Genomic DNA, 27,558 nt, shown 5'->3' with positions numbered 1-27,558 from the left:
ATTTTCAAAAGGAGGCATCTTCCTCATTTCTTGTTTTTTTGCTGGCTGTAAGGGAAGAGCCAGGGAAGGCCGATATGCTGATATCCCGCAGTCTGGGACCTCTAGCAGTAGGCAACAGCAGGATCACTCAGATTCAGTAGCTATATGCAGATAAACCTCCTGGAAAACTCCTCATGCGTAAATGAAGGATTTGCAGGCAGATCTTTCATGTGTGTCACGAACTAAACTTGCCAAAGATGACATTCTTTGTGCCAATGAAAGGCATGAAATCAGCTCAGAATAGAAAAATGCAGTCCCACAAACCAGAGGTCAAATATTGGAAAGTATCTGCGGATGAAGTTTTAAGGGCTCCAAGCTCCTTCAAGGTGCCAAGAGCCTAAAAAGTGCTTCAGTTCCTGAGGGGACCGATTAATTTCTTCATCAGGAAGCAGCTCCTGGTACATGTGGAGGCATGCTGTCTTAGAGGAGCTGAACTTCCCACACCAGCTGCAGCACAAGGGGTACCAACCCCATCCTCCTGGCTACTACAGACACAAAGGAAGTGAAAGCAGCCTCTGCCAGCCAGAAAAATGTGATGCCTGCAATGTTCTGTTCTCTGACCTTAATGCTATCAGGTGACTGATTCAACAAAGCAGTCAGCAGACTGACAGAAAAACCCTTTTCTTAGATGGCAACTGTGACCGCACTGACTGCTCCTTTCATCCTTTCAGTCAAACCCTTCGATCTTCCCTGCCAAGCACAGGAGCAAGCATCTTCACTCCCAGGTCCTTTTCACCTCTTATGTGTTGGCTGTGAGGAAGCTGACTCCCACCTCCATAAGACCAGCCTCATTGCTGCCTTGTTTATGGGAAGAAAGTGCTCCTTGTGGAACTGAACACATTACCTAACTCCTCACCCTATCTTGGCCCACCCAGTAAAACTGCTCTGCAGGATGCAGGCAAAGCCTGGAGGACACATTGGCTAGAGAGATGCTGAGGCTGCCGCCTTCTGGACTGACCAATACAGCTCTTTTTTTCTTGCTGTTTTCTAAGCAATCTCAACTTCCATCTGTCGTTCCTTGTCTAAAATCCAAGATAAGCTCTTTTGCAGCACAGATTTTCCTTTCCTTCCCAGTTTCTACACGGGTCTATACCAATGGCTCCAAGAACTACAGTGACAAAAGCAGAAGTACCAACAGAGATCACAGATCTTTAAGGCCAAGATTTGACTACTGTGCTTTTCAAGGAAGGGCTAAAGATCTGGTGCCAGCACCAAAGCCTGGTACACCCTGACATTCATTCACAGCAGCTCCCACGGCAATAAGGGAAGGCGTCCTTTACTCACCTTAAGCCTGACTTGCTCATATATAACGATGGGCCTGTTGCTGAAGGTAATGGCATTGCAGAAGCTAGCCTGGCGCTTCACTGCCTTCTGTGTCGTGTCCATGATGATCTGGGACCCCTTTGTGTGAGGATGGAAAAGCAGAGGGCTGATGGACAGAACTCCACACTGCGGGATGGGGAGACAGTGCTTCTGCTTGTGGTGGCATCGGTGGGAAGAAGCCGAAAACGACCCGCCTATGGAATCTGAAAGCAGAATGGGGAAAAAAAAAGGGTTTCAAATCTGTTGTGGGTAATAAGTGAAAAACTTTCAACGCAAAAACAAAATCAGGGGTACTTCAGAGGGGAACTGTAGTTCCAAATAAAAGTTAGTCAAATCCCCATTCTGTAAATTGCTGAGGGTTTCTAGAGCATATGGAACAATAGAAGGTTATGAGGATACTCAAGGCTCCTGTCTGGGCAGGCTGATAGTACAGAGCATGACAGGGAGATGGCAGCTCAGCACTGAAATCACAGGCCATTTCAAGGCCATACATCAGAAAAGGCGGCAGGAATTGGTTCCAAAACTGGAGCAAAACACATGTGAAGTCGCTGCACCAAAGCTGTCACACTTAGAGAAAAAGAGTTCCACTTCCAGAGGACTCCCAGGCAACTTGACCATTTCTCTCGCTCCTTTGCATCAGCAGCTCCATCAGCCCTTGCCTTCGTATCTCTTTGGACACTGTCCTATCCACCCATGTCATGCGCCAGCTCAGACACATACATTGCTAATCTATACTCAAGCACCACTCAGCAATAATCCACACGGATTCCTCTGACAACCACCACGCATTCTCCTCTCTCCTCCACTGATGGGAACCTCAGCTGAGATCCCCCTTGTCAAGAAGGCATTGATCAGCACGCTATGATTACAGTGAGGAAAGCAAAGAAACCGAGGAAGGCTATGAAGCAGAGAGATTGCATCTTTCTCTAACCAAGGCCCTACACAAAAAGTCAATGCATGATCAACAGAGTCACGACAGCAGCTTTGTTCATGAACAAATGGATTCACGAGTTTCTTTTCAACAGGGAGCCTGCAGCAGTCCAAGCACAAAACAATCATTATACTGAACTCATCTGCTTCCTTTTCCTTGTGTGCACATACACACTACATTATGCACATATGTTTGGGAGGAGATACTCGTAGATTTGGAAACAGAGGATCAACAGAATAAAGGATTATTCCTTGATAGACTCAGGGGTGCAACAAAAGCAAATATGACCTTAACAATGTGCCAGCCTGCACCATAAAGATGCATGACTAAACAGTATAGTTAAAAACTCTATTCCTCACACATGTAAACTATAGAAACTAATAATATACATTCTTCATATAAATTAATTGCTGAGTGTTATGTCTTCATATAGCTACTGTAAAATAATGCTTATACCACTAATGTAACTCTTGGTTTTGTAATAAAAAGCCTAGACCCTATTTCTCCCAGACTTTGGGGTAGTTTTAGCTTGCAGCTACATGAAGTTGTAATGGCACATCATCAGAATGAGCGTAAATAACTAGCAATAGGACTTAAAATCCTGGTTTCTGATGAGAACATTTTAATTAAACTTCAGCGTCAGTCACTCTGGCCTTCTCCTCTCATTTCCTTGCTGGTTTTTTTTTCCTCCCATTTTCAGCAACAGTGCTATCCCTTCAGAACAGAGCAGGGGGGGCAGACAAACTGGGCTGTTACCTTTAAACACTAATGCTTTAAGGGAGAAATGAGCCAACTGGGAGTTATCTGATGCTAAAAATAACGTGGAAGGTAAGTCATCTTCCTTCTCCTGTTCCTCACACTCGGAAAGGGAGAAATAAGGTGCAGAGCACCAGGAGAAAGTAGACGTTCACCTGAGCAGGCAGGTCAGAGAGGGAAATCAGGAGGAACAGACTGCATGAAGGGGGAGCTTGACACAGGGAAGGTCAGGATGCAGCAGTTCACATGAGCCTGACCTTTTTCCTTTGGGCACGCTACTGGCCTGGGGCAGAGCACCCCGTCTCTCCCCAGAGCCCAGACTGGGTGGTCATAAGACACCGCAAGCTGCAGCAGCCGTACAGAGACAACCTTCTGAGATTACCTCCTAAGACCCGTTTAACTAGAGGCTGTCTTATGTCCCGAAGAACAGGAGATTGAATCCCTTCCAGCATCACTAAATTTTTTCCAAACCAGTTATGTTCTCTACTATCAACCCTCTGGAAGCCTGTTAAGCCGTCAGCTTTAGTGATACCTTGCTGATGTGTTCCTCAGGCTTAATGGTATTTTTGCAAAGAAGTATTTCTATTATCGCTGCAAACATGATGCCGTTCGCCTTCACAAATGGTTATGAGCCAGAGCCAGCAGAAGTGGCCGACTTAACCTTGCTCCACTCCACTTCCCCAGGGAAGTCATGCTGGTCTGCAGGGACAAGACCGCTGACAGATGGTCAAAGCAAATCATCCCAGCCTCTCTTTTGGCAGAAATTTTTCAAGCCACTGGATCTCCTCATTGCTCATCTCTTACCTGCCTCTCTGTTTCCACTATACCCCTTTTTTATAGGCAGACTAACTAAAAATAAACATCTAGTGTGAAAACTTCCATTCCTGCATTTTTCAGCTTCTTTACAATATATATGAAGTCAGAGTCATTTCTGAAACAAGACACCTATTGAGGGATATAATCAATTGTTTGAGATAATTTAAAATCAAGGGATCCATAGAAAAAATATGAAAAACTTTTTCTAGTCATTTCCAGTCTTGTTTTTTTCAACACCTCTTTGATAGTTTCTAGGTATGCATATATGTGAAAGAAGCAACTGCTAGTAAATACACATTCAATTCATGACATCTTTGCATCCAGATCTGAATTTTGTAGCTTAAACTTTTTACTAGCAGTCACTCACCAAAACAAGTTCATGCAGTGCAAGGGCACACACATTATAACCTATTTGCATCTCCCAGTGCGCTAATTTTATCAGATAACTTGGCTGTGCTCATAGCTGCTGCACCTCTCCACAGGACATTGCGCCCTTTTAAAATGCGGTAATGGAGTCACCAAAACTGCCCACATCTTTCAAAAGAGGCTCTGATAACAAGACCGCATACGGCCCGCACATCTGCTGGAGCAGCGTTACAGAGCCACAGGTCCTGCCTGACCCCACGGGGAGGGTGTTAGAGGAATGCTTATTTGCTGTGACAGTCTGGCACCACTGTGGACCCCCGTCTCTCTCCCAAATGCTCTTACACAGCGATGACTTCTGCTTGATGAACAGACTTGGGTAAGGAGCAGAAAAGGTCTCAATTTTTTAAAAGTGCAGCTATTTAGTGATGGGGTTTCACACCTTACAAATACTTGAAGTTACAAAGCAAGGGGTCAAACACAAAGGCCTTTGCTTAACTTCTTCAGGGCAGCATGTCACTCCAAAAGGAAGAGACAGTGTGCGACTCCAGATGGCAACACAAACACCTGGGACTGGACTTAGATGAGGAAAGGGACACTTCAGCAACACAAGCTGGTGAGATGCACCGCTGTCCTTGCTTGGCCAGCTAAAAATGAAATAAATCATCTGCTTAAGGTTTTTGTTTTCATTGGGCTGGACCTGGACTCCAGCCTTCTCCCATCCCCTTGTTTAAACTACTACACATTTTGACACCCTCAGCCTTTGCTACCAGCAATGCTGGTACAATACAGCTGGGGCCCCTGAAGTACCTTTCAATTTTTTTTTTATTTTATTTTTTTTTTCCATTATGTGAAAGAACTGAGTGAAACTCACAAACCCAAAGTTTCAGCTGGTGAAACAGTCAGAAGTCCTTCTGATTTCACAGCATCCATATAAGGCTCCCTTAACTGAGAGTCTGTCCCATACTCCTCCTGTGCCACAACGTGACATCAGCCACCCAACAAAGGCAAACTGAAGTAAATGCTTGAAAGAAAAATTGCAAACAAGTATCTGAAAGAAGGCTGAAATATGGCAGCATGTTCAAGGTACTGCAAGTTTCCTACTCTGCAGCATAACACAACTTCCCCCTAACAAGCAGTTGTGACAACATGGCAAGGTGACACAAACTGGTATCTTGTGACAAAAGTCATCAGGGCAAAACCACACCCGTCTGAAAACAGCCTTGGTGTCAAAGGGCTACAAATCTAGAGGCGCACCATGCTTTCCAGGTTTCATGTTGGGGGTCACAAAGAACAGCACCTGCTCAGTCTTATGGTTTTCAAGATTGGATAGACTTCAGTTTTCAGTTTGTGCCCACTAATAGATGCTGTTTGAACCATTTTGTTCAATACTGGGTTTGAGCCCTGAACACAACCTGCCCTGATGCCATAAGCCTGCCAAAAGAGCAGCAAGAGTGGTAATGTACCATGTGCTCCCCTGAGCCACAAGCACGTGGGCTGGATCCTCTGAAACCTTTAGTAAGCCAGGGCAAAGGAGACATCAACGTGAACCACAACATGAAGCAGCCTGAACTGCTCTGCCTTCCATGTCCCGCTCTGAAGAGCATCCTTTTCGGAGCCCTGTTTGAGAAAGGAAATATTGCCCCAAAGGTGGCACACTTCTCCCTCCCCACGCATCAGATGTCCCTGGTTTCCTGGATCTCAAGGCCTGAGCAGCACCAAGACAATACTTAAAAGACAGCACTGGATGTTCTCAGCTTAGCAAAATACATCCCAAAGCCTGCTAGGGGTTTTCACCAGAAGCATTCATGGTCTGCAAACATTAGGCAAAATCTTAAAGGCTTGGGATTTCTTAAATGCTGCAAGAAATGACTGGATTTAACTTTTTTAAAATATGGTTTTTCCGGTTGAAAAAATCTTGATAAGCACTTATCAGAACACTGTCAAAAACTCATTCCAAACTCATAACTAATGGCAAGGTATTTAGATAAACTTCTTAGAGCATGTAAAATAAGTGTCATTCAGAACTGAAAGAAACAGGAAAAGATGACTTCAAAACAGAGCCCAGGGACCGACGTGCCAGAGTAAGTGGGAACGACAAATCCCTGTCCACCTGGGGAGGAGGAGAGGAGAGGTCTGGGGCGGGTGGCAGAGGTACCTGTCCTGCAGGCTAGTGACAGTGAAAAGAGTGGACAGGGCAAAACACCACACTCTGAAAAGAGAAAAGGGTTTCAAAATTACTACGTTATCACAAGAGGCTGACAGACAGTGCTTCATCTGGCTGGTAGCCCTAATGTATAAGCATTTAAAATGAAGGGTTCTAGAAGGAAGGAAAGGAAACCATGTGCGGGTGTGGGGAATGGAAGGGAAGCCCTGCCCCAGGGACACTGGCACGATGCAGCAGGAAAGCCCTAACCCTGAAACAACATCTGCACAGCCTTTCCAAAGCTGGATGGTTACTAGCAGCACAGGGAGAAAACATCAGCTGTGAAATGAATGCTTATAAGCCTTACCACTTTTTGAGGTGGTCCCATCCTTTCGAGAATTATCAGTAAAATACAGTGTAACCAGTTACGCTGATCTTTACATTTGCTAATTAAGTTCAAAAGGAAAAAAACAGAGTGAATTTGTTGTGCTAAGCTTCACAAATGCATTCTTAAAACCACACTTCAAGATACAGTTCATTAAAAATAAATATTAGCTTAACACTAGTGGAAACTGAAAAGGGATTGCAAACAGTGTTTTCTCACATGCAGCCTGACCCAGGACATGAGTACAGAAAGAAGAGAACCATAAACTAATGCAAATTAAAAACAAGAGTGTCTTCACTGCCTTTAAAAATGTTTGGTGTTCTTGGAGGAACAAATAACCATGTATTTCCAGTCTATAGCTAACTCTCCCTGTGCCTTTTACAATGATATTGACCCTATCAGACTGCTGTCACCACGGTCAACTACTCATCTTGGCATTACAAGATGACCACGAAGAAAAAGCAAAGCTTTGCTCTTCCACAACGACAGACTACAGCTTTGCAGGTGTTGGGACATTTGATGATAGCAATGAAAAGCGTTAATTCTGGAGCATTAAAACCAGAACACCTGAAATTATGGAGCATCTTGGGTTAAACTTCAGTGACTTAGGGACATATCTACGAGGTGGATCTCAGCCAGCAGGTCAGATCTAGCACTCTCATCCAAGACTCCAAGTCAAAGCCAAAACGTAACTTATTTTCATCTGTGCTATTTTAGCAGTGACGAGATGTATCAAGAGAGTAGGTTCGCACATAGTGTAAGATTTTCCACTTAAATCGCAAGCTACAAGACAAGAGGCAGGTGCAAACAAGACCACATGCACATGAAAGGAGATAACAGCAGTCAGGGTGGAGGTTAGAGTTGTGCTTTCTTCTTTTTAGACCAAAAAGCAAAGCTGTATTTAAAGTAACAGATCTGAAAAACAGCAAGGGTGGTTGTACACACATCTATGAGAAGCCCCCAACCCAGTATAAAAAGTGGGCAAAAGAAGCTGCAGTTGATTGCAGGATGATCCACAACAGATCCATCTTTCAGACCTGGTGGATAAGTGGTAGGGAGTGGTTAGTTTCTGAGGAGCCTTCAAAGTGAAGAACCTGATTTTTGATTTTATAGAGAAAAACAGAATTAGTGAAAGAGATGCAAAAAGTGACAGTAAGGGCAGAGGGCAGGAAAACAGCATAAATTTAGAATAAGTACAAGTATGGTAAGACTTTGTCAATGGCAAGAGAGAGGAGACACTGAAGCTTGCAGAAAGGAAAGGAAAAGGCTGTGTCCTGAAGATGGGGCAGAGGTGCAGGCACAATCTGTAAGACTCAGGACACTGATGTGTTTGAGCAGATTTAGGAGGATGCGTTGAAACAGAGCCTGCTATTTCCTCCGCCTCTCTGCTCAGCTGGGATGTGCGTTTGCCCTCCACCACAGGGAGCACAGTACCTGAGGAGCAGAGATGTGTCCTGTTCAACAGTCCCTCCTAACCTCTGCAGGAGTGCCAGGCAATTACCTGTGGGGGAGGCTTTTCTGGCAATGTCAGCTGAACCTCTCGACTTACAAGTCCCTGCTTACATCTTGGATGTAATGAAGGATTGCTTGGAGACGATGCTGAGGCTATGAATATTAGTAAAAGTTAAGGGGGGGAGCAATTTTTACAAAGCTTAAAAAAAGAAGATAAAATAGCTGAGGAGTGACAGAAGAATAAGAGCTCTGCTTCAGTTACATTAAGCCTGAGTTGTTTGTAATACTTTATTAAAAAAAAAAAAAAAAAGAGCAAAAATTTAGGTTGGTCAAAGGAGATGTAAGAACTACAGAGGAGAGGTGCATCTGTTAATTGACTGTAGGAAGGATATGAGTGAACTAATGTCAGTGGTTGAAATTACCCACAGAGAGATCAGAAGATGTTCCTGGGCAGAGTCTAAAGGAGACTCTGCCAGCTGGGGGAAGGAAGGTGAGGAAGATCCTTATAACGCAAGAGAGGCCCGAGGAGAGGACAGCAAGGCAGGACTGAACTGGGGAGGCAAACCCTCACACACACCATCTCCAGGAGGAACAGTCTGGTGATGGCACTGTAAGCACTTAAAAATACCAACCACCACAAAGGTGGCTGATCATGCCCTTTTTTTGTGAAGAAAAGATGGTATCGTAAGAGAGGTGTGTGAATACCTAAGTATTTCTGTATGCACATAAGGCTATTGAGAATAAACACCTTTCCCTTACAAATTGATTCTTAAACTTCCCACTTCAGTAGTGATGCCATGCAATCATTAACCAACTCCTAGTCCCTACTTAGGCAACGGCTTACCCAGCATCTCTCACAGTTGTTCGTAGCAATTCAGCCACTGATGCCATGGAGAACGGAGGATGGCTGCAAGACCTCCAGTACCACTCCAGTTCCCACGAGTGCAGCCCACCCTTTGCAGGCTCCCTCCTTGCCCTCTCCCTGTGCAAATCCCCCCAGGCCCCTGCAGACCATAAGCCCACTAAGCACATAAGAACAAAAAGAGCATAAGAAAGCAGCCATATGCTCCTGTCTGCTGGGTAAGGAAAGAAGGTGCAAGCATCAAGATAGGCAGTATCAAGATGAATTGCCTCAGGACCCACGTCCCCTGGGGTCCAGCCAGGTCCACGGAAAGGAGACTGAGATCCCTCCAACAGCAGCCACTTCTCCCCATACTACCTTCCAGCAGTTTCTCTGAGCCACAGGCAGGAGTGACTTGCCTGTGCCATGTAATTATTTTTGAGAGCAACAAGGCACTTCTGACCTTATTCTCTTTGCATATTGGTGATTTTGCATCTTTATTATTATTACTAAGGCATCATAAGTTAGAGTAGGAAATGAGATGATCAAAGTAAAAATATTGCTCTCGAAGCATCCAAGATCTCTTCCTTGATTTAGAGCAGTTTTGCTCTGCTGCGATCAGGTAATGTCTGTCAGCAGTGTAACGAGAAATGTAAAAATGTATTTATGTCTTGTAACAAAAGAAAGCAAGATTAAATCCAGTTTGGTTTAAGATTTAGGGATGTTTTAAAAAATCTGTTTATCCTTCTCTTGCAAATGTGCAGTTTGGGAATTTTCTCCTTTGCTAATATCTGATGCTTCAGGAGGAGGAGGAGAAACAGCTTGCCCAAGGTCACGGCTGATCTGTCCATGCTGCAGATGGTGGGAGAGGAGGAAGAAAAAACCCCAAAACTTTCCATGCTACCTCCTCTTGATAATCCTTATCTTCTCGAAGATAAACTGATACACTGTTGGCCACATGATTATGTGTACTTTATAAAATAAGTTACATTTGCTTCTCTGACCCACTGCATTAACGAACCAGTTCCCTGCCACAGCTCCTTTTCCAGAAACTGTCCACCTGGGACAAACCAGTGAACTCTCCCATCTACCGTAATTCCAGTTACTCATTTTCTTAATATAGATCAGAACTATGCACAGAACATTTTACTCCTGTATTAACATTACAGAGCTACTCCTAATTTATGGTCATGTAAAGTAAGCTTAAGTAGTTATTGTAGACATTTAACTAAGAGCAGTGCTGCTGAGATTGGGGCCAACAGTACCTCCTCCCCTCTCCCTAACCTCATGCAAGCACACGGAGAGGTCAAATTCACCTTCTGCTCTCCCCTGTGTCCTCGGGTCTGCCAGGAAGCCCAGCGGTGGCTCCACATGGGCTGTCCCCACACAGCACATCCTCTGGCCCCTGTGCCAGAGGCAGGCACCTGGGCTAGGCAGGTCCCAGGGAACGGCACAAGTACAAACCTTGCAGTGGTTTGGAACCAAAGCCTCACCCTCCCAAGCCCAGAGTTTCCACCACAGTGCTAGCTGCATGCTGCTTTCCCCTTCCCCTCCCGCGATACCAGGCGCAGCTGTGATGAACTGCCAGGCTGCTGCCCCAGAGGTAGCCGTGTTCCACTGCACAGCCTGCAGAGCAGCCACTCTCCGAGGGTTCATGACAGTTCACACTGCAAAAAAGTAGCTACATTAAAGCAGAGCCTGACTGCAAATATTTTATGGCCACGTAGTACTTCCATGCACTACAAATCAATGTAAAAGATGTTTTCTTCAAGGGGCCTCATATAGACTGTGTTTTTAAAATGCATTCCCTCTGCTAAATATAAATCAGTAAGAGTTTTTGTTCTTCCAAAAGATTAACCAGCCTCAGTATTTTGGGATCTAATTCTAAAATACTTGTAGAGGTGCCAGCATTCTCTTCCAATTTAAATACAGTTTAATGGAAAGTATATCCTGGGCACATTTTCCATGTACAGTGTAATGGCTTGCAAGTCTGAATATTAAGAGTTCACCAGAAGCAGAAGTAACCTGTCAAGGTTAAACTTTAGACATTTTTCAGGACAAGAAGGAAGGTGGGAGCAATGGAGAGCACGAATAAAGCAAACATAAGGGTGGCAGAGACAAGCAAATGGACCTGCAGAACCAAAATCCAAGAGATGGTGTAGCCTACAGACAAAGCCTTGCAAAGAAAATGCAAGTTGGAGCAGCTGTGGTTCTGAACCCAAACCCTTGATTTAGCTTTGAGTAATACCTCTGTAAAATCAAAGATGTGCCTCTAGACTCAAGATGCTGAACTGGGCCCACAGCAGGCTACTCACACAATATAATGAGCTACATTAGGATACTGTTCTTTATACTCCCTCTATCACCAGTGGAAAAAGATAGGGTCTTAAAAGTGTCATGAGGAGCATCTCTGAATTATGCTTCTTGTCTGCATCATCAACTGGACAATGCTCTGCCACTGCTCCACCCTTCATCCCAGTGCATGATACGTACGTTAGGAATGCAAAACACTGTGGCCAAAAACCTCTTGCTGTTTTTGACCTCCCATATCCTAGGTGTCTTGTTTAGCACAGCTCCTGAATCAGAGACCACCTCTTACTGAGAAAGACAAAAGCCCCAGGCTGGAGACACCATCCTACCTTGCTCTCAAAAAACTGTGGCTCTGCCAAGTGATCCTGGAATAAGGCAAGTGAACAGTAAGACCTTCGAATAGCGCAGGCTTCCCAACATAGAACAGAAAGCATGAACATCTCTGCAGAGACAGCATTTGCAAGAAGGTGGGATGGGTGCTGGGCTGGTATTTGTAGCTCCAGGGAAGAGAACAAAGATTGCCTCTAGAAAGAGCCTGGAAAACACTCCAAGACAGGGGCAGCATCATTCATCTAACAGCAAAATCCAGAATTGCATTAACTGAAGTATCCCTGAGATCATAGCAATGTAACCCTCGAACACCATCAGTTCCTCAAAGCCACAAAAGATTTAGAGCCCAACATGCTAGGTGAGCTTAGATCACAGCAAAGAGCTTCTTCCTCAAGAGCTCATGGCATCAGCCATGCTGGGGATTCAGCATCCACACATGCTTTGTTGCCTTCACAAATACCCATCTCTGTGCACAGCACAGCCCTGATGTGCTCTTGCTGTACAGTTGGTAAGGCATAATGTTCCTTTCTGTTCAGAAACATTATAGACAACTTTGGACAGCAGTTGTGAAATCTCCAGATGCTCCTGCAATCCTGTAATGGAGATCTTCCACCCCTCAACAGAGGCACCAAGAATTTCCAGAGCACCACAGTGTCCATTGTTCTGCAGCTGCATTGCTCTTGTCAACCAGGGCTGAGGGTCAGCCTGCATCACCCCAGGAGCCAGGGAGTGAGCACTTAGCCCTCTCTCCAAGGACCATGTTGCTTAGCTGCGTGAGCAGGCCTTCGAATCTTTTGCAAAAACATTCTGCTGATGATGTCCTCATACTTAGGTCCTTGCTTTCTCCTTTCTACAGACTGGTGGCTGTAAATACAGTGTCACCCAGTACATCTCTGTGTCTTTCTTTGTTTTCATTTCTTTCTGATCAACTGAAAACTCCCCTTTTCAACATGAGAAAATTGCACTGCTCACTTTGTTGTTCATCGGTACAGTTTCCAAACTATTTCCCTCCACACCAGTTACCCAAATAAAAAGACTGTCATTCAATATAAAGTCCAAAAGCAATCCTAAAAGGAAGCCCTTCAAACATACATCAGCTGAGGGTCTCCCAACTGCAGGGTTTATGCCATTGTGAAATGGAATATTCTTCGCTCATGAAGGATAAATGCACCTGAAATTCCAGTGTTGCTACACACTGACTAGACCCCTAAAGATATTGATTCAATTTTTTCCTGATTATGTTTGGCTGCAAACAAATCCCAAAAGTATGGGGTTATTAGAACTAGCAACTTATCAGGCTGGTGAAAATTTACTACTGCCTCTGCTACTCAGCCACGTTTAACATCGTCTTAATTGTTTCTCAGCCAGTTCCCTCTTTCAAGTTTTCCATCACTGGCCTCACCTCAAGCCGCACATTTCTCTCTCACTTAAATTTACTCCCTTATTATTATTTAAAAAAAAAAAAATCTCTTGCACTCTCCTCGTTTGTTCTCCTTAAGACAGGCGTGCTTCGTATCTTCTCATAAAAAAAAAAAAAAAAAAAAGAAAACAAAACGAAAAACCACCACTCCTCTCCTGAAGCAACAGGTCCTAGCGATTAACCAAGGCTCCCTCACCTCACAAAGTTATAATTAGATGGATTTATTTTGGTAGCACCCACTAGTTAATCTGTAACGTATTCCTGCAAAGTAACTTGCACTGGGTACCGAGGTTACAGAGCTTGCCATCAAAATGGCAGTTTCCCAAGTGCATTGCTGGGGTGAACGTGTGGGAGCTCCATGCCTGACTCCCCCACCACGGAGCTGCTAAAATTCCAGCCCACCCGGCAGAGCCGGCATGAGACGTGAAGCTGCCTACCCTGCACAGGACACCAGCGCTGCTCTCCAGCAACTTCTCGCTGCACAAACATAAATTATAACCAAGAAATTTTGCCCAGACCAGAGAGGTCTCCAGTAGCACTCAAGTGCTAGCCACTACATGATTAAAACATATATATTTTTTGCAGGCAAATAATTTAAGCGCTACTGAGACAAATCCAGGAGAAAGGGCAACATTTCTTCTTTACGCAAGAATTTGGCCATCCACACGTGCATTCCTTCATTAATCTGCACTTTCTGTACCACAGTCACAAGTGGAATCTAAATTACTGACCTTCCTGCTCTCATCTGGCTCTGCAGCACATCGCTTGCACCAGTTTAAACACCTCCTACCAGTAATCCAGCCTGTTTCCCCAGCAGACCAGCATCTGAGCCTGGATCATTGAATTAAAACATGAAACTGCAACAGCCAATCAGGGCATGAAATTCCAGTTTATTTTAACAACGATAAACAGCATCCCTGGCACTTATTCCAAAGAAGAAGCATGAATACTATTCCATCATCTTTCTTAGCAATTCCCATGCTAGACCCATGAAGTTGTTACTTAACATTTTGCTATAAATAGCTGCTGGAGCAGTCCATACAGGAACTTGTTTTCCTTAGCATCTGCTGTAACCGGCCAGCCAGTAAAAAAACAAGGGTGCTGAATCCTTATTGCCTGAGGACAAGAGCACATAAAGATGTTTTTTTTCTTTAAAAGTGATCCTACCTGCTAACCACCGCCTCATGCTGAATCACAAAAATGAGATGGGTCTTGCCCCAAACTGTTTACAGTCTGCATATAACAAAATAAACAGCAAATAAACGGAAGTAAGAGGAAGATATTTTTCTAAATAATATAAGTTTTATCTGATTTCAATTGATTTTAATGAATCTGTCAGGACACGTGCTGTTCAACGCCCTCAGCCAATGCAATTCCTTGCACCAGAGGACAGTGGGAGGTTACTCCAGCACCTCTTCTGTCACCACAACAGCACACAAAAGAGCTCCAGTCCTCTCTGAAGAAATACGCTTCAAACTAAAAGCTCAAAGCCCTTTCATTATAAGCCCTGACAGAATTTCCATAAACTTTCTTGATTATTTTCTTACCACTTGGGTAACACAGTCAATCCCTCGGGTTGTTTTGTAAAGGACGCTACCCCAATGCTTCTCAAGACAGGGTGCCAAGGAAGCTTTGCCACCCCTGGCTTGGAAATTGCGTGAACACTGATGTGTGCAAGCTAAGCAGAAGAAAACTTCCCAATGATTCAGTCTTCAGCAATTTTATACTGCTGCAGTATAACACCACCTTTCCTGACTCAGATGATCAGTTACCATTTACTGAATTTGGGTAATGTAGAACAGGTGACTTGGAAGGAAGAGCACGAAGATAAAATATGACTGTATTTCTAAATAGCTGAAAGACGAGAGATGTGCTAGAAAAGCAAGCCAGCTTGGAACGGGAACAACACAGTTTTAAAATTCATGCAAAAGGGCATTTTTGCATATTGAGGTGTTGATAAGAGTCAAAAGAGAAAGAAATCTGATGTCACACCATTCAGAGCATTGTTCCTGATGTTGCCACATTCATGGTGTGACTGCCTTGAAGGTCATGTGCAAATAGGAAACAAGCCTAAAGGGCTCAGGGGACTTTATTCTCTTGGTGGAAAGACACCTACACTACTTCAGAAGAGGAGGAGCAATTAAGTGTGGAGCCCAATTCATTCATCCATTTTCCTTGCTTCTTTGTAGCTTGAAAAATCATGGAAAATCCTTTAGTCTTTGTCCAGCTAAGGGGCATTTCTTCTGCTAGGAAAGACCGCTGGATATTTATTTTTTTTTTAGTATATAATGGCACCTGTTTCTTTAAAGCTACAGCTCTAAATAATAATTTAATAAGGACCACACTGCATCCCTGACAGATGCTCCTTCCTGCCAGTACAGAGAGATGCAGCTGTTGAACTGGTCTGCAAATCCAGACCTCTGGGCCACGAAGCATTTCCCTCATTAGCTTTCTGCCCCTAAAAACCAATCTCAATGCATAATCTGAACCTAACGTTGTAAATGCAGTACATACAGGAAAAACACAAAACACTCGTCATCAAACTGAAGTGTCAGAAATCCAAAACTGCTACTGATCTTTAATATTTTCCAAAGGGTGCACTGCAAAATCACTTCTCTGGAGTACTGAAGTTATTTAAGGTAACTTGCCCATACTTACACTCCATTACAGCTGCCCACACAACGTTACACACCTCCTCCTGCATCAACTGAGCCAGCAGTACCAGGCACATATGTGTCATAAAACTACTGCTTCTGCCACACACTGAAGATAAAATGGATAAAGTCTGTCCACAAGGGTTCAAGCACAGATTCCCCAAAGCACAGTGAGCCTCCAGTGAGCAGCTTTGCTGTGGGGGGGTTCAGAGCAGAAAGGTCTCTGTGGGATAATCACGAGTGGGTAAAGAGAGCTCAGGCAGTCATTTTACAGATAACGGAATAGAAACATCTTCCAGCATTTTGCTGAAACTATTTGCTGGCTGAGGTTACCGGGTCTCTGGTGAAGAGCACTGTAAGATCTGCAGTCATCTCTTGCAAACATGTTGAATGACTTTAGCACTCTTTCAAATCTATTTGTAGAATATTTGGAGGATATTTCCCTGCATTTCATCCTTTCTACCATGGGAACAGACAGCCTGAATGTTTCATCCTTTGTCTGATAAATACCATTGCAAATCTGCCTAGGAGGGATACAGGCAGCTGTAATCACTGCATCTCCATTTCAGGAATTAATTTCTAACACGATGCAAGATCTTCTACTGTATCCCAAAGACAGCCTTGCCCACTTCCCACCTAAGCCTGACTGCTAGAAGCCATGCACAGAATAGCACAGGCCAAGGAGAGTAAGATCATTTTATAGTCAGTAACCATCCAAAATCCAAGCGATGAAATACAGCGATACAATATCTAGATATTGAATCACCCACCCTTGCTCAAGCTATAGAGCCTTGGGCTGGACAGAAAGGAACCTTGTCACAGCCTTCAAGCAGCAAGGTCTCTTCAGACAATTTTGCAAAGTCACTGATGGACAGAGGGATTAAGAGTAGGACAGCAACTCCTACCATGCTGTCATGCTGCAGCTCCAGCTCCATGTGAGATGGACCAGCACCCATCAGGACTTCTGACTTTGCATTCCTTCTAAATACATAGCTTCACTCAGAATCAGAAAATAAGGCGGCAGTGTTAGTGATGCTCTCTTTCCCTTTGGAGATGAAAAATCAGAGGGTGGCACTGAACTAGTTTAGGATAACCAGAAAATAAATGGAGCAACTTTCCTTTTCCAAGTTGCAGGAAATTCAACAGCATCAGTAATGCCTTTGTAAAAGAAATTAGATTCTTAAGGCTCTGTTTTATATTTTATAATCTCATTCTCTTTGATGTGCAAAGACAGAAGTAATTTTGACCTGGGATTCTTCAGCATATTATAGGCACCCATATATTTCTATCTTCCAGAAAGACTTTCTTCTTTTAACTTTTTTTTAATCCCAGTCTCTTTGTAAGCTGCTATTTTTTTAACCTTTGAAAAATACTGTCTTAACAATCTTTATGTCTCCAGTCAGTCTTCCAACAGCCCTAGAGAAAAGTAAAGTTTTATTTAAAGTGCTTTTAGTTGAGTCACTGAGTATTAAAGATAAATCAGAGCTGAAATTGTAGCTTTCAAAACTCTCTCCCCCAAAAAGCCCTTTCCCTTCTCTCTCCTCCTCCCAAAAGCTAAAGCCAATGAAACATTTCTGTCTTCTGACCAAAAGCCTGATCTGTCCAACTAAGTGAAACTAAGATCCAGCACTTCATTCCAAAACCTTATCCTCAATGCCCTTGCCACCAAGTTGCCATTTGCCCATTTTCTAACCTTTAGCTTTTCCAAGCAAGAGAAAGTGAAATCATGGAGACAATTTCCTTAAGCAAAAGATGTTTATGGGTAATCTTCTTTAAAGCAGTAACCAACCCACAACACATACTGCATTTACCCCAGAGCTGTGACGAATGCCTGTTGAGCTGCAGCACTCAAACCGCTTGCGTTTTAAACAGCAGTTTGTCGAGTAATGTTAATTATTTGGGAGGTCTCTGCTTCTAGAAACATAAACATTTATTTTTATACTGATCACATTTTCTTTTCCATGTGGTGCTTCCAGCAGAGACTGAAATTAGAATGGCTTCTTTGCATGCCACGGTGTGGTTTATGGCTCAATTTCCCCTCTACGCTTGCAAGCAGGGGGTAGCATTACACCGGGGCTCTGCACATCACCTTCCCCATCTTTGCTTTGCAGGTGGAAACCTGCTTTCCACCGATGGGAGAGCTCTCCCACGCTCAAACCCATCCACTATCTCCTTGAGGCTACGCAGCTTCCCTCTGGCTGACAACAAAGGTCTGGGACTTGAAGTAGCCTGAGGATCACTTGAACTTCGTAAGCAAGCAAAGGACTGGGTTGCTGGGAAGCACGGCAGGGAACAGAAGAATAGGCTCTTGCAGGTGTCCGAGTCAAAAAAAAAACCCCAAAACCAAAACAACCTCCAGACCTGCCAAGATGCAACTCAAACACAGGCACGTGCTTCCTTCAAACCGCTTCCCCGGTTCAACAGGCGCTGCTTTTGAGGTGGCAGCCTCGATGCCCAAGCTCTGCTTAAGCCAGGCCACGTGCCTCACAGTTCCTTTAAAAAGACATTTTCAGTCCTGCCCTGGTGTGTCTCAGCAGGCCCTGCTTTCGCTGACAAGTGTATTTGCCAAAAACTTCCCGTGCTGCATCCACGCCATGCCACATGGCTGCACAGCAAGGTCCATCACAGAGAAAACACAGCAGTGGCAGCCAGAGAAGGCTGTGTGAAATCGCAACCAGCAACCCGAGGCCTTTACCTGCCGCAAGGCTAACACAGCGTTTCCAGAGCCACGCTGAGCCATCCGCACATCAGTTGTGGGCACTTCCTCGTTAGGGCTCTGTGTGCTTCGATCCATAAGGATTTCTCTCCAAAGGTAGTCAAAGATGCCAACAGCCTGTGCTACCCAAGCAAATTTTATAGAAAGGTCACTGCACAGCCATCCTGCTTGGGACAAGTGTTGGGTCCTCTGCTGCCGTCCAGACTTCATTGACAAAGCCTGCTGTAAGCAACTTCTGGAGCCCCAGGTCGCCTCACGTGGACCAGGCTCACGCACCCCCGTGCAGAACTGTCATATTAGGTACAATGTGATGGGGCTAATTCAGCCCAGGGGTATTTAGTGATACTTGACCCCCACCATGCTTCCCCTCTGTACTAGGATACGTTTACTAATATAGGCAGAAAAGGATATAAACTGAACCACAAAAAGAAGTTGATTTTCATAGCAAGGGGCCTTGGTTTATCACAAAGGCTTCCCACACAGAAGTGATTTTAAGTCTATGGACAGGGCAAGAAATCCAGATTTCTGCTGATACTGGCTGTTGGGGGAGAGGCAACCAGGAGCCTACTCTTTACATTCTGCATCATGTTCATTAACGTATATGGCTTTTATTATATCCCCTTTTTACTGTTTTCCCATTTTCTTTAAAATAAAAGCGCTATCACTCTTAACAGGAAAAACATGCTTATGCATCCCATCAATTATCACAGCTGTCCCTGAGCCCACCCCCTTTGCTGTGCTGTTGGACCCACGGCAAATGTCAGATAAACCCAAGGACTCCTCTCCCCAGCCCCATCAACTGCAGTCATCTTGAATGCTATTTTTAACACCAACAAATTAAAAGTGTCCCTTCAAGAGACAATCAAGGACAGAGTCAAGGAACTGAAATACTTGTGAGACTAACTCGACAAGAGCTACAGAGAAGGTGGCTCTAACTCATTTTGGACCAGCTTCACTGAGATAAATACATTTTCAAAGTAAAACTTGGATTTAAGGGGGGACAGACAGGGAGAAAATAAACGGACAACAATGCTAACAGGGATCAACCCTAGAGCAAAGCACAGTGACATGCAGGGCTGCAGCATATGCTCCAACCGGAGGCACTCGGTGAGGCTTGCAGCTGGCAGTCACACTCTTATTTAGCCTCTGGGAGGCAAGATCTTTCCTGACCTCCAGCTCCTTACCCTGCTGTGCCATCAGTAATCCCTGCCGATTGCTGAGGGCAATCGATTGGGATCGATTCTTTGCTTTGCTTTCGCTTCCCAGGAAACTCCCTTTCCTTTAGGATTAATCGGGTTTTAGATTGATCTCAATGCAACCCTCTGCATGTATGTATGGATATCATTAATGTTATGTTCTTTAATACAAAGAAAGCAGCCCTATCAATTTTAAGACCATATGTCTAGAGGCTGCCTCTTCTTAATTCCTGCTAAATGTCAGCAATGGTAATTGTATTTGTTTAGCAAATTTGTTTTATACTATTAACAACATGAATCTTCTGGCTGCGGGACTCCTTGTTTTGTATAAGCATGCAGATGATTCCATAGGACATGTCAGGGGATCCTACAAAGCTTTCTGAAGAGACACCTGCTACCTCTAAATTAACTGAATGATAGCTAAACATATCACCCATAATTCTTAAAAAAACAGGAGTTCAGTAAGAAAGAGGTGAGGAAAGATCAGAGGTAACAATGCTTCCGTATCAAGGAGGGAGATGATCAGGCAAAGAGTAGACAAATAAGACAACAAAACCTGAAAAAAAACATTCAGTCCCTAGGTCCCACCAGAAACGAGCATCGAGTTGACACAGAAGTTAACAGGCAAATGCCATGAAAGCAACGGACAAAGCAAGAACGGGGATGCTCTTTGCTCTCAGCGCCTGTAGCAAGACCCTTACAGTCAAATACTGCCACAACTAATGAAAACCTCATCTGCCTTTCACAACAGTAGAACAGGTTTCAAGTATAAATGTGGTTACCTGTAAAACCTCTATCCACAGAGGTACCACACACTTCATTTTCAGAAGTGTTGTCAGCAGTTAATATGCTTTACTATCAGCCACCCTGGGACACTGGCAGGTGACCCACAGGTCACAGGCATTAACCGAAATAATCTCTGGGAGCCCCACTTTTAGCAAATGCCAACACAGTTTTGGCACCCTGCCCAGGGTCTTCTGCACCAGTTAATCCCGCCCTGAGCGGGATTAATTTCTCTCTCACACACATGCACACATACTCACTTGCTTTCAGGGCTATATACCAATTGTGCTAAAAGCAGAGTGAGTATTTGAAAGGGCCTTTCCTCCCCAGTCCCACGTTAGATCTCAACAAGCAACTGTCTGCAGAACATGGGAGACGTTAACCCCCTAGTGAGGCTGATCCCATCACCAGTCACTTCATCAAATGAGAAGTTACCCCAAAATCTAGGCAATAACTCAGATATGATAAGAATACAAAATAATACTAATTCGCAAAGAAATCTTCTAACAATTTCTGTTGTCGGGTCTTCATTTTTTCACTGTGGTTGTTTCTTATTTCTTCTGGAATATTTGCAATTTTAATTAGGTAGAAGAAGAGGGAAATTTTAATTCGAAGGTGTGTACAGCAGTGTACACTGGAATACAATGCTGTTTAGTGATATTAACTGCAAGGGTGAAATGTGGTATTTGGAACGGTTATTGCAGTATAGGCAGTGAATAGACAGTGAGAACAAAGCATGGGGCTGATTTCAGCACTTGCATATAGATAGATATACCATTCGCTACACTACAAGGAATTAAGAGAAAGCTAAAAATAGAGATCTATTGTGCAAAGTAAGAGTAAATGAAGTTGCATACAGTAGCTATCTTACACTAGGGAAATGGCCTCCACCCTCTGCTGTTCCCCAAAGTGCTACAGCAGCAGCTCAGCGGTTCTCACCAGGGCTGAGGGCTTCCACACAGCACCCGGACATCCCGTACCTCCCACCAACATGTGTGAGCAAGACCCAGAAATTGTTCTCCGGGAGAACAAAACACAGAGGGAGGACAACGCCAGTGCTTCACACCTCTTTTGCATGGGAATAAATGACCAGCCAGGTGCAGGAAAGCCTGTGGAAAATAAGAACGTGATGAAATGGGAAATGAATGGAGATTGGCACCGAAAAGCCTATTGCCACGCAGCATGGACAGAGTCCTGCTCCCTTCTCCCTTTATGTGGCACAACCATACAAGGGTGCCTGCATTGCTCACCAGGCTTACATACATGTGGTAAGGGGAAAATCCAGCCTTGCATGACACTTACGTGGGCCTCTACATACAGCACACAAAGACACACGAGCCGTTATTTATATTGTATCCACAACTTACAGAGCATCACCTGCAAGCACCTTAAAAATTCAGCCATTCAAACTGAAAATCACATCTGTCGATCAGTACAGCTTCCCAGGCTAAAAAGCCCATGCACTCTCACTAGGGATTTATTTGCAATTACATCGATGCCATACAATTACAGTTTGGAAAATGTAGCACAAGATACCTTTTTCCCTGCTCCTTGTAAAAATAATTCCACTGCAAAACACTGATGAATGCCTGTCATGTAATTAAAGCAAAAATAAAACAAGGCCCTGCAATGAGGGACTTATTAGTAATTATGACTTGTAGGAAGAAAGGTTATTGAGCAAATGTACAGGTACGTACACACTCACATGCACGTGAATTAATCCACTGTGTATACTCTAGCTAGTCAAAAGCCCTCTGAAGAGATGTGCCCATGTTAATCACTAACCTCTGCACGTCTATATACACTGAATACCTCTCCCAGCACAATGCAGCAGCTTCCTTGGCTAAACCATCGCTTTGTGCTAGCTTGGTTCTGAGTGAAAGAGAAATAAAAAATACTCAGGGTGGTCTTTTTCACAGACAGAAACTCCTGGATTTGGCCTCCTAAAATTAAGAACAGGTTCTTCTGCAAACATCACCTCACTCATAGGAATAAGGAGGAATTAAAAACTACTGCAGCAGGTGACAGCTGAATCAAACACATAACAAGAACATACATATTATTACATACACATCTGTCAGAGATATGTTCCAAGCACGATTAGCTAGCAAGTAGTTTAATATATATATATTTAGTAAACTCTGCCTATGTTACAGGAATACCACAGTACACAGCCATTGTTGAAGAAACCAGCCCCAGATGACCCACAAGCAATCATATTAATATTTCCTGTATAAAATATCGTTAAAGCAAACCATAAGCAATCATATTAACTTTTCCTGTTTAAAATATTGTTAAACCCCACATATATAGATATTACTTTTGAAACAGCAAGTAAACATCCTGTCCATCAAGGTTGTGTTACCTTTGAACTTCCTATTTCAACTCTTCTTTGCATATAGAGCCCTGGAAAGCACCCCAAGGACTGCTGTGGATGGTAGTGGGAAACGGAAAGGGCATGGGGAAGAGGAGCAGAGACCCTCATGGTGCCCAGCACAGGGACATAGATGGAGACTGTACGAGTGCACTTCAGCACTGCACGTCATTTCAGAGAGAAGACTGACCGGCTCCCGTGTTCCAACTGTCAAGCTGTCATATGTCTCCTTTCAAAAACAAGTGCTGTCTCTCATGGCACAAGCCCATTGGGGTGTTTGCTAGCAAGGAATGAAGTTGGAGGTGGATCTCTCCCAGGAAGCTCAGAAAACTGATGCTTCAGTGACCCTAGTTCAAAGCTTATTTTTGCTCCCAGTCCCACCAGGTGGGAAACTTTCCTTCAGGTGACTCAGGGCCCATTCAGCACCCACCAGCTCCATCATTAGGACAGACTAGCATGGCTTTCCTGCACTGCCATCATATCAGTGGGAAAGCAGCGTTTTCAATCTAAGAGATGCCTGCCCATGCAAGCATCCGTGTACCTCACTGTATGGCTCAAATAGGATTGGCACAGCACTGGCGTGTAGGGCTTTACACAATAGACCCAAGCAGCAGTGCAGGTCCAGGGACATCCAGCACCACTACCACCAACCATGCATTCTTGGGCATGATGCATCGCCCACCCATGGCTCTCCTCATGCAAAAGGGTGCTGAGGCTCTTCTGCCTGGCAGGAATGTTGTGTCGCTTTACTCGACTGCTTGAAAGCAGATTTCTAGGTGAAAGAGAGTAAAATGATGCCAGGTGCTCCTCGTCATGACAGTCTGTGTATGGTTGCACTTGAGTACTATAAACATTTGTCCTTACATCAGGGCACCCATAGCTTTTAAAAATCACCCCCCTGATTATATGCTTTTTTTGAAACGGTGCCTCCCTCGTGAATCTATTTCAGAAGCTTTTATCTCAATCTAATTTCCTGACCCCACCAAGGTCAGGGTGTGCCCTGGAGGAGGCAGAGACCCTGCGCACCGCTCTGGCCACGTGGCTCGGGGACACCAGCTGCTTCCCCAGGACTGGCTCAGCAGAGCTGCAAGCAGCCAGCCCGTGCAGTATCTCCCCATCTGAGCTAATTTTCAGTGAGGTTAAATTACTTAGGTGCTTGTGAAAAATCCCAGTTCATCCTCGCAACACAGAGAAATGTCTGGAGGATGTGGGTTTATGCTTTACCTGTGCTTTCCAAAAACAAAGGATGTCAGCCCCCTAGACTGTCAACACAACTCCTTTCAGTATCATTACATTCATTCTCTATTATCCTTCAGAGAAATGGACAAGGTGTCAGTTCTCTTTCCCCAGCTATTTTGAGACACATCTGAAACAGAAATATTCAACAGAAAGATGGAAGTGGAGGAATAGTAGCCACAGACAAACCACAAGTACAGATGCAGACTCTTTTAGTTAAATGTGCTTTGTTGCATGACTTTCTATTTTTTCTTTTTGAAGTATAATGCACGTCCTTTTTTTTTTTTTAAAGCATCGCTGTGCTAAACAGAGCAGTGCATCACCTCTGAATATAAGACAGCCCGTAACCCTTCTGTACGGAGAAGGAAATTTGAGTTAATTACCCACATCTCCTCATTAGTTTCCCTCTCCCAACAAAATAAAAATTAAAGAGAAGCACACTCGCTGGAGTAGAATCGCTGAAAGGCAGAAGTTGCAGGATTACTGTGCAGCACGCTGCCAGCTGCAGGCAGGAGACAGCCCCAGCAGGAATGCCAAGTCCCTGGCACACGCAAGAAACATATATAGCTATTATTCTTTCACGGCCAGGGTTTTTTTTCCAAATTCATTCAAATAATGCTTCAAAGGTGGAAAGGCACTTACAATCACAAGACAACAGCCAGAGCTCTTTTTTTGATGTTGACCCGACAACGCTGTTATTCTGCATATTGCACATGTATCATGAGATTAGGAAAAAATAAGATCAGGCCATGGAAACTTCAGAACACAAATGATGAACAAACAGTAATCTCTACTGAGATATGCCTCATAAATACCTTTAGGGGAAACATCATCTGCTTCCTGACTATGTCCATTTACTCCTTAAACTATAGGGTTTGGACTTGGTGGAAAACGTGAGAAGAATCAGGACTGCAATGTGAACATTCACAGCCTAAGCATAAGTAGCCCATGAATCTCTATTCAAAGAAAGGATATGAGACACTCTAAGCCCACGCCACGCTTCACCTGTGCCTTTCATGCCCATATTTACTATTGTAACAAGGAAGCATCTCTGAAAATACACTCATACTGTACTGAGCGTGCAGTGCATTTACCACGGCCATAGTTAAACAGAACATTTCAGAGTAATAGGCACATTTAACATTAAGGAATGCAACATTCTCACAAAAGTATTTATGGTACGAGATTTGTGCAGACCGGGATGTGGCTAGTACCGCACGTTGTCTATAGGTGCAAATTCTGGTTTAACATTGGCCTGTGCAGGATATTCCCGGTCCCTTCCAGCTCCCCCCTCTCCCCCAGCATCACCCAGCAAACCCAGCGAGCACGCTGCACCTCAGGGCTTTGCCTAGCATCCGTCGATTCAAACACCCTTCATCCCAAACCTTACCCAAACCAGGTAAACCAGAATTTATGTCAAGGACTGAGAGTGGAAGGGAAGAACGAGGCGGCTGTTCCGAGCGCCTGCCCAGCTGCCTTGCAGCGACCTTTACCACGGCTCCGCTGTTCCCCGGGTGGGAGCCGTCTGACAGCGCACAGGGACACAGTTACCCTCCCCGGCACCGGCAGGTCGCTGTCTCTCGCCCCCGGTGCAGCGGGGCCGGCAGCCCCGGTCTGGGTCGCCCCGCGGCAGCGCGATGCTGCGGCGGCACACGCCGGGCACCCCCCGCGCCTCTCCCAGCCGCCCCCCCACTCCGCGGCGGAGGGGCGGCGGGGGTCGGTCCTTACCGTAGAGCAGGCTTCTGGTCACCTGCCCCCCCATGGCGGCGCAGCCCGCGGGGGCCCGGCCGGCTCCCGCCCCACGGCAGCAGCCCCCGGGCCAGGCGGGAGCCGGCTGCCCCGCGCCGGCAGCCTCCACCCACCACCGCGCCTCCAGCCGCGGCACCGGCGCTGGGAGCTGTCATGTTTATTTACATAAGAAGGAGGAGACTTCGCGGCTTCCTGAAATAGCTGCCGGCGTGTCAGGGATGCGGCGTGCCCCCCGCCCCGCGCGCGGTCCCCACGCACGCGGTCCCCGTCCCCCGCACAACGGGCACAGGCGCCCCGGGCGGCGGGAGGGGGGTGCGGGCCCCGGCGGCACCCAGAACACAGCAGGGGGCACCGGCACCCCCGCCGGAAAACAGATCAAATTAAGAACTCATTTATAAAAATCAAACGGCTTCGGCCGTTTGAAACTTTCGCTCCCCGGGGGTTTGGTATCCTAGCGCAAAGCCCTGGGATAATGAGAACGGGGAAAATAAATAAATAAATAAATAAATGAAGAGGAAGGAAAAGAAAAAAAAAAAGTTAAAAAATTATTACCAGACATCACCGCACCAGAGTCTTCACACAGCCTCTGCTGGTTAATTATTAATTATTTAATAGCAAAGAAGTGGTGCTTGAAATGCAGAATGGCTCGCCATGGACTGTAATAATAAAAACATTACTCCCCGTAAACTCTTTTGTGCGAGGCTTGCATGCTCAGCCCAGATACAATGCTTCCTGCTCTCCAGCTCATTACCTCTGCTGATGGATAACGGCCAGCGTTATTAAAAGCAGGGGGATGTCGAGGGTGCCGCAGCGGCGCACAGGGTGCCGCAGCCAGGGCTGCTCCCTCAGTTGCTGTCTGCACCCCGTAGCTCGTGCAAGGAGCTTGCTCATTCCCTCTTCTCCATCGCCAGCACCACGCACCGCTGCCCGCATGCATGTCTCCCTACAGCTCTCCTGTCCACTGCTCTAAGGGTATAACACAGCAGGCACCAAATTGCCACAGCCGGCCGCGGTATATCCCAGCCGGCTCACTTAAAACTACCTCACACATCTTTACGCTGCACCGCAGTCGCTCTTCACTCGGCAAAGGAGCGGGAGTCAAATTTACGCAGCTGCGAGTGCAGCTCTGCCTCCCAGCTCTTACCATGGTGCTGGGCAAATCCTGCCATCCCACTGCCTCGACTCTGCCACCAGAAAAATGGGAAATAAGATCTCCTCTTGCCTGTATTGTAAGGATTATTGCTTAGGATGGCTGGGTGCTGAGGTCTCAGCACTTCTGGGGGGGGAAAAAAAAAAAAAAAAAAAAAGGCAATGCAAAAAAAGCCCAAGCCAAAAAGCACAATCAGGGTGTTTGCCCTAATGCTGCGTGCGTGATTAAAGCTGTGCCCAGCACTCCCAACCCACGAGAGGAACGCCTCCCAGGCCCCTCAGCAGTAGCTGGGCACCACTGCTGGCTCACCCCCTGGCTCCCACCTGCCCAGATGAGGGGAGTTGCACCCAGACCCAAGCAGTAGCTCTTCCCTAGCTGAGCAGCACGCAGGCAGCGCTCCACTCCTCCCTGCCCAAAGTCACACTCTGCAGAGCTTACGGCAGCTTCTTGGCAGAAGACTCCCTCGTTTGTTTTTTTTCCCCTTCTATTTTTTTTCCCTCCCCTCCCAGATAATACTGCATTTACAGCAGCAGCAGCAGTGCAGGGTGAGGACGCGTCCCCAGGAGCACTGCAGCGTGGGCCCCGCAC

General features: G+C 45.3%; 1 protein-coding gene across 2 annotated transcripts in view; it reads right to left on the bottom strand.

Annotated features, from left to right (window-relative positions):
• NEURL1 (neuralized E3 ubiquitin protein ligase 1) overlaps positions 1-27,558 on the bottom strand; it is a 166,426-nt gene that overhangs the window by 66,105 nt on the left and 72,763 nt on the right. Inside the window, exons 1-2 of one of the 2 annotated variants that reach the window (XM_055793029.1) lie at positions 25,800-25,946; positions 1,324-1,565 (exon numbers count right to left, since the gene is read on the bottom strand). In XM_055793029.1, coding sequence (XP_055649004.1) covers positions 1,324-1,565; positions 25,800-25,833 — 276 coding nt within the window. In that variant the 5' untranslated portion in view covers positions 25,834-25,946. Of the gene's footprint in view, positions 1-1,323; positions 1,566-25,799; positions 25,947-27,558 lie in introns of those variants that run through there. The other variant, XM_055793024.1, reaches the window with a different exon arrangement.

The sequence above is a fragment of the Falco peregrinus genome, chromosome 1 (assembly GCF_023634155.1).
Source record: "Falco peregrinus isolate bFalPer1 chromosome 1, bFalPer1.pri, whole genome shotgun sequence".
NCBI lineage: Eukaryota > Metazoa > Chordata > Aves > Falconiformes > Falconidae > Falco > Falco peregrinus.
Note: the sequence above shows the minus strand (reverse complement) of the source record. Positions and strands in the feature narration are given on the sequence as shown.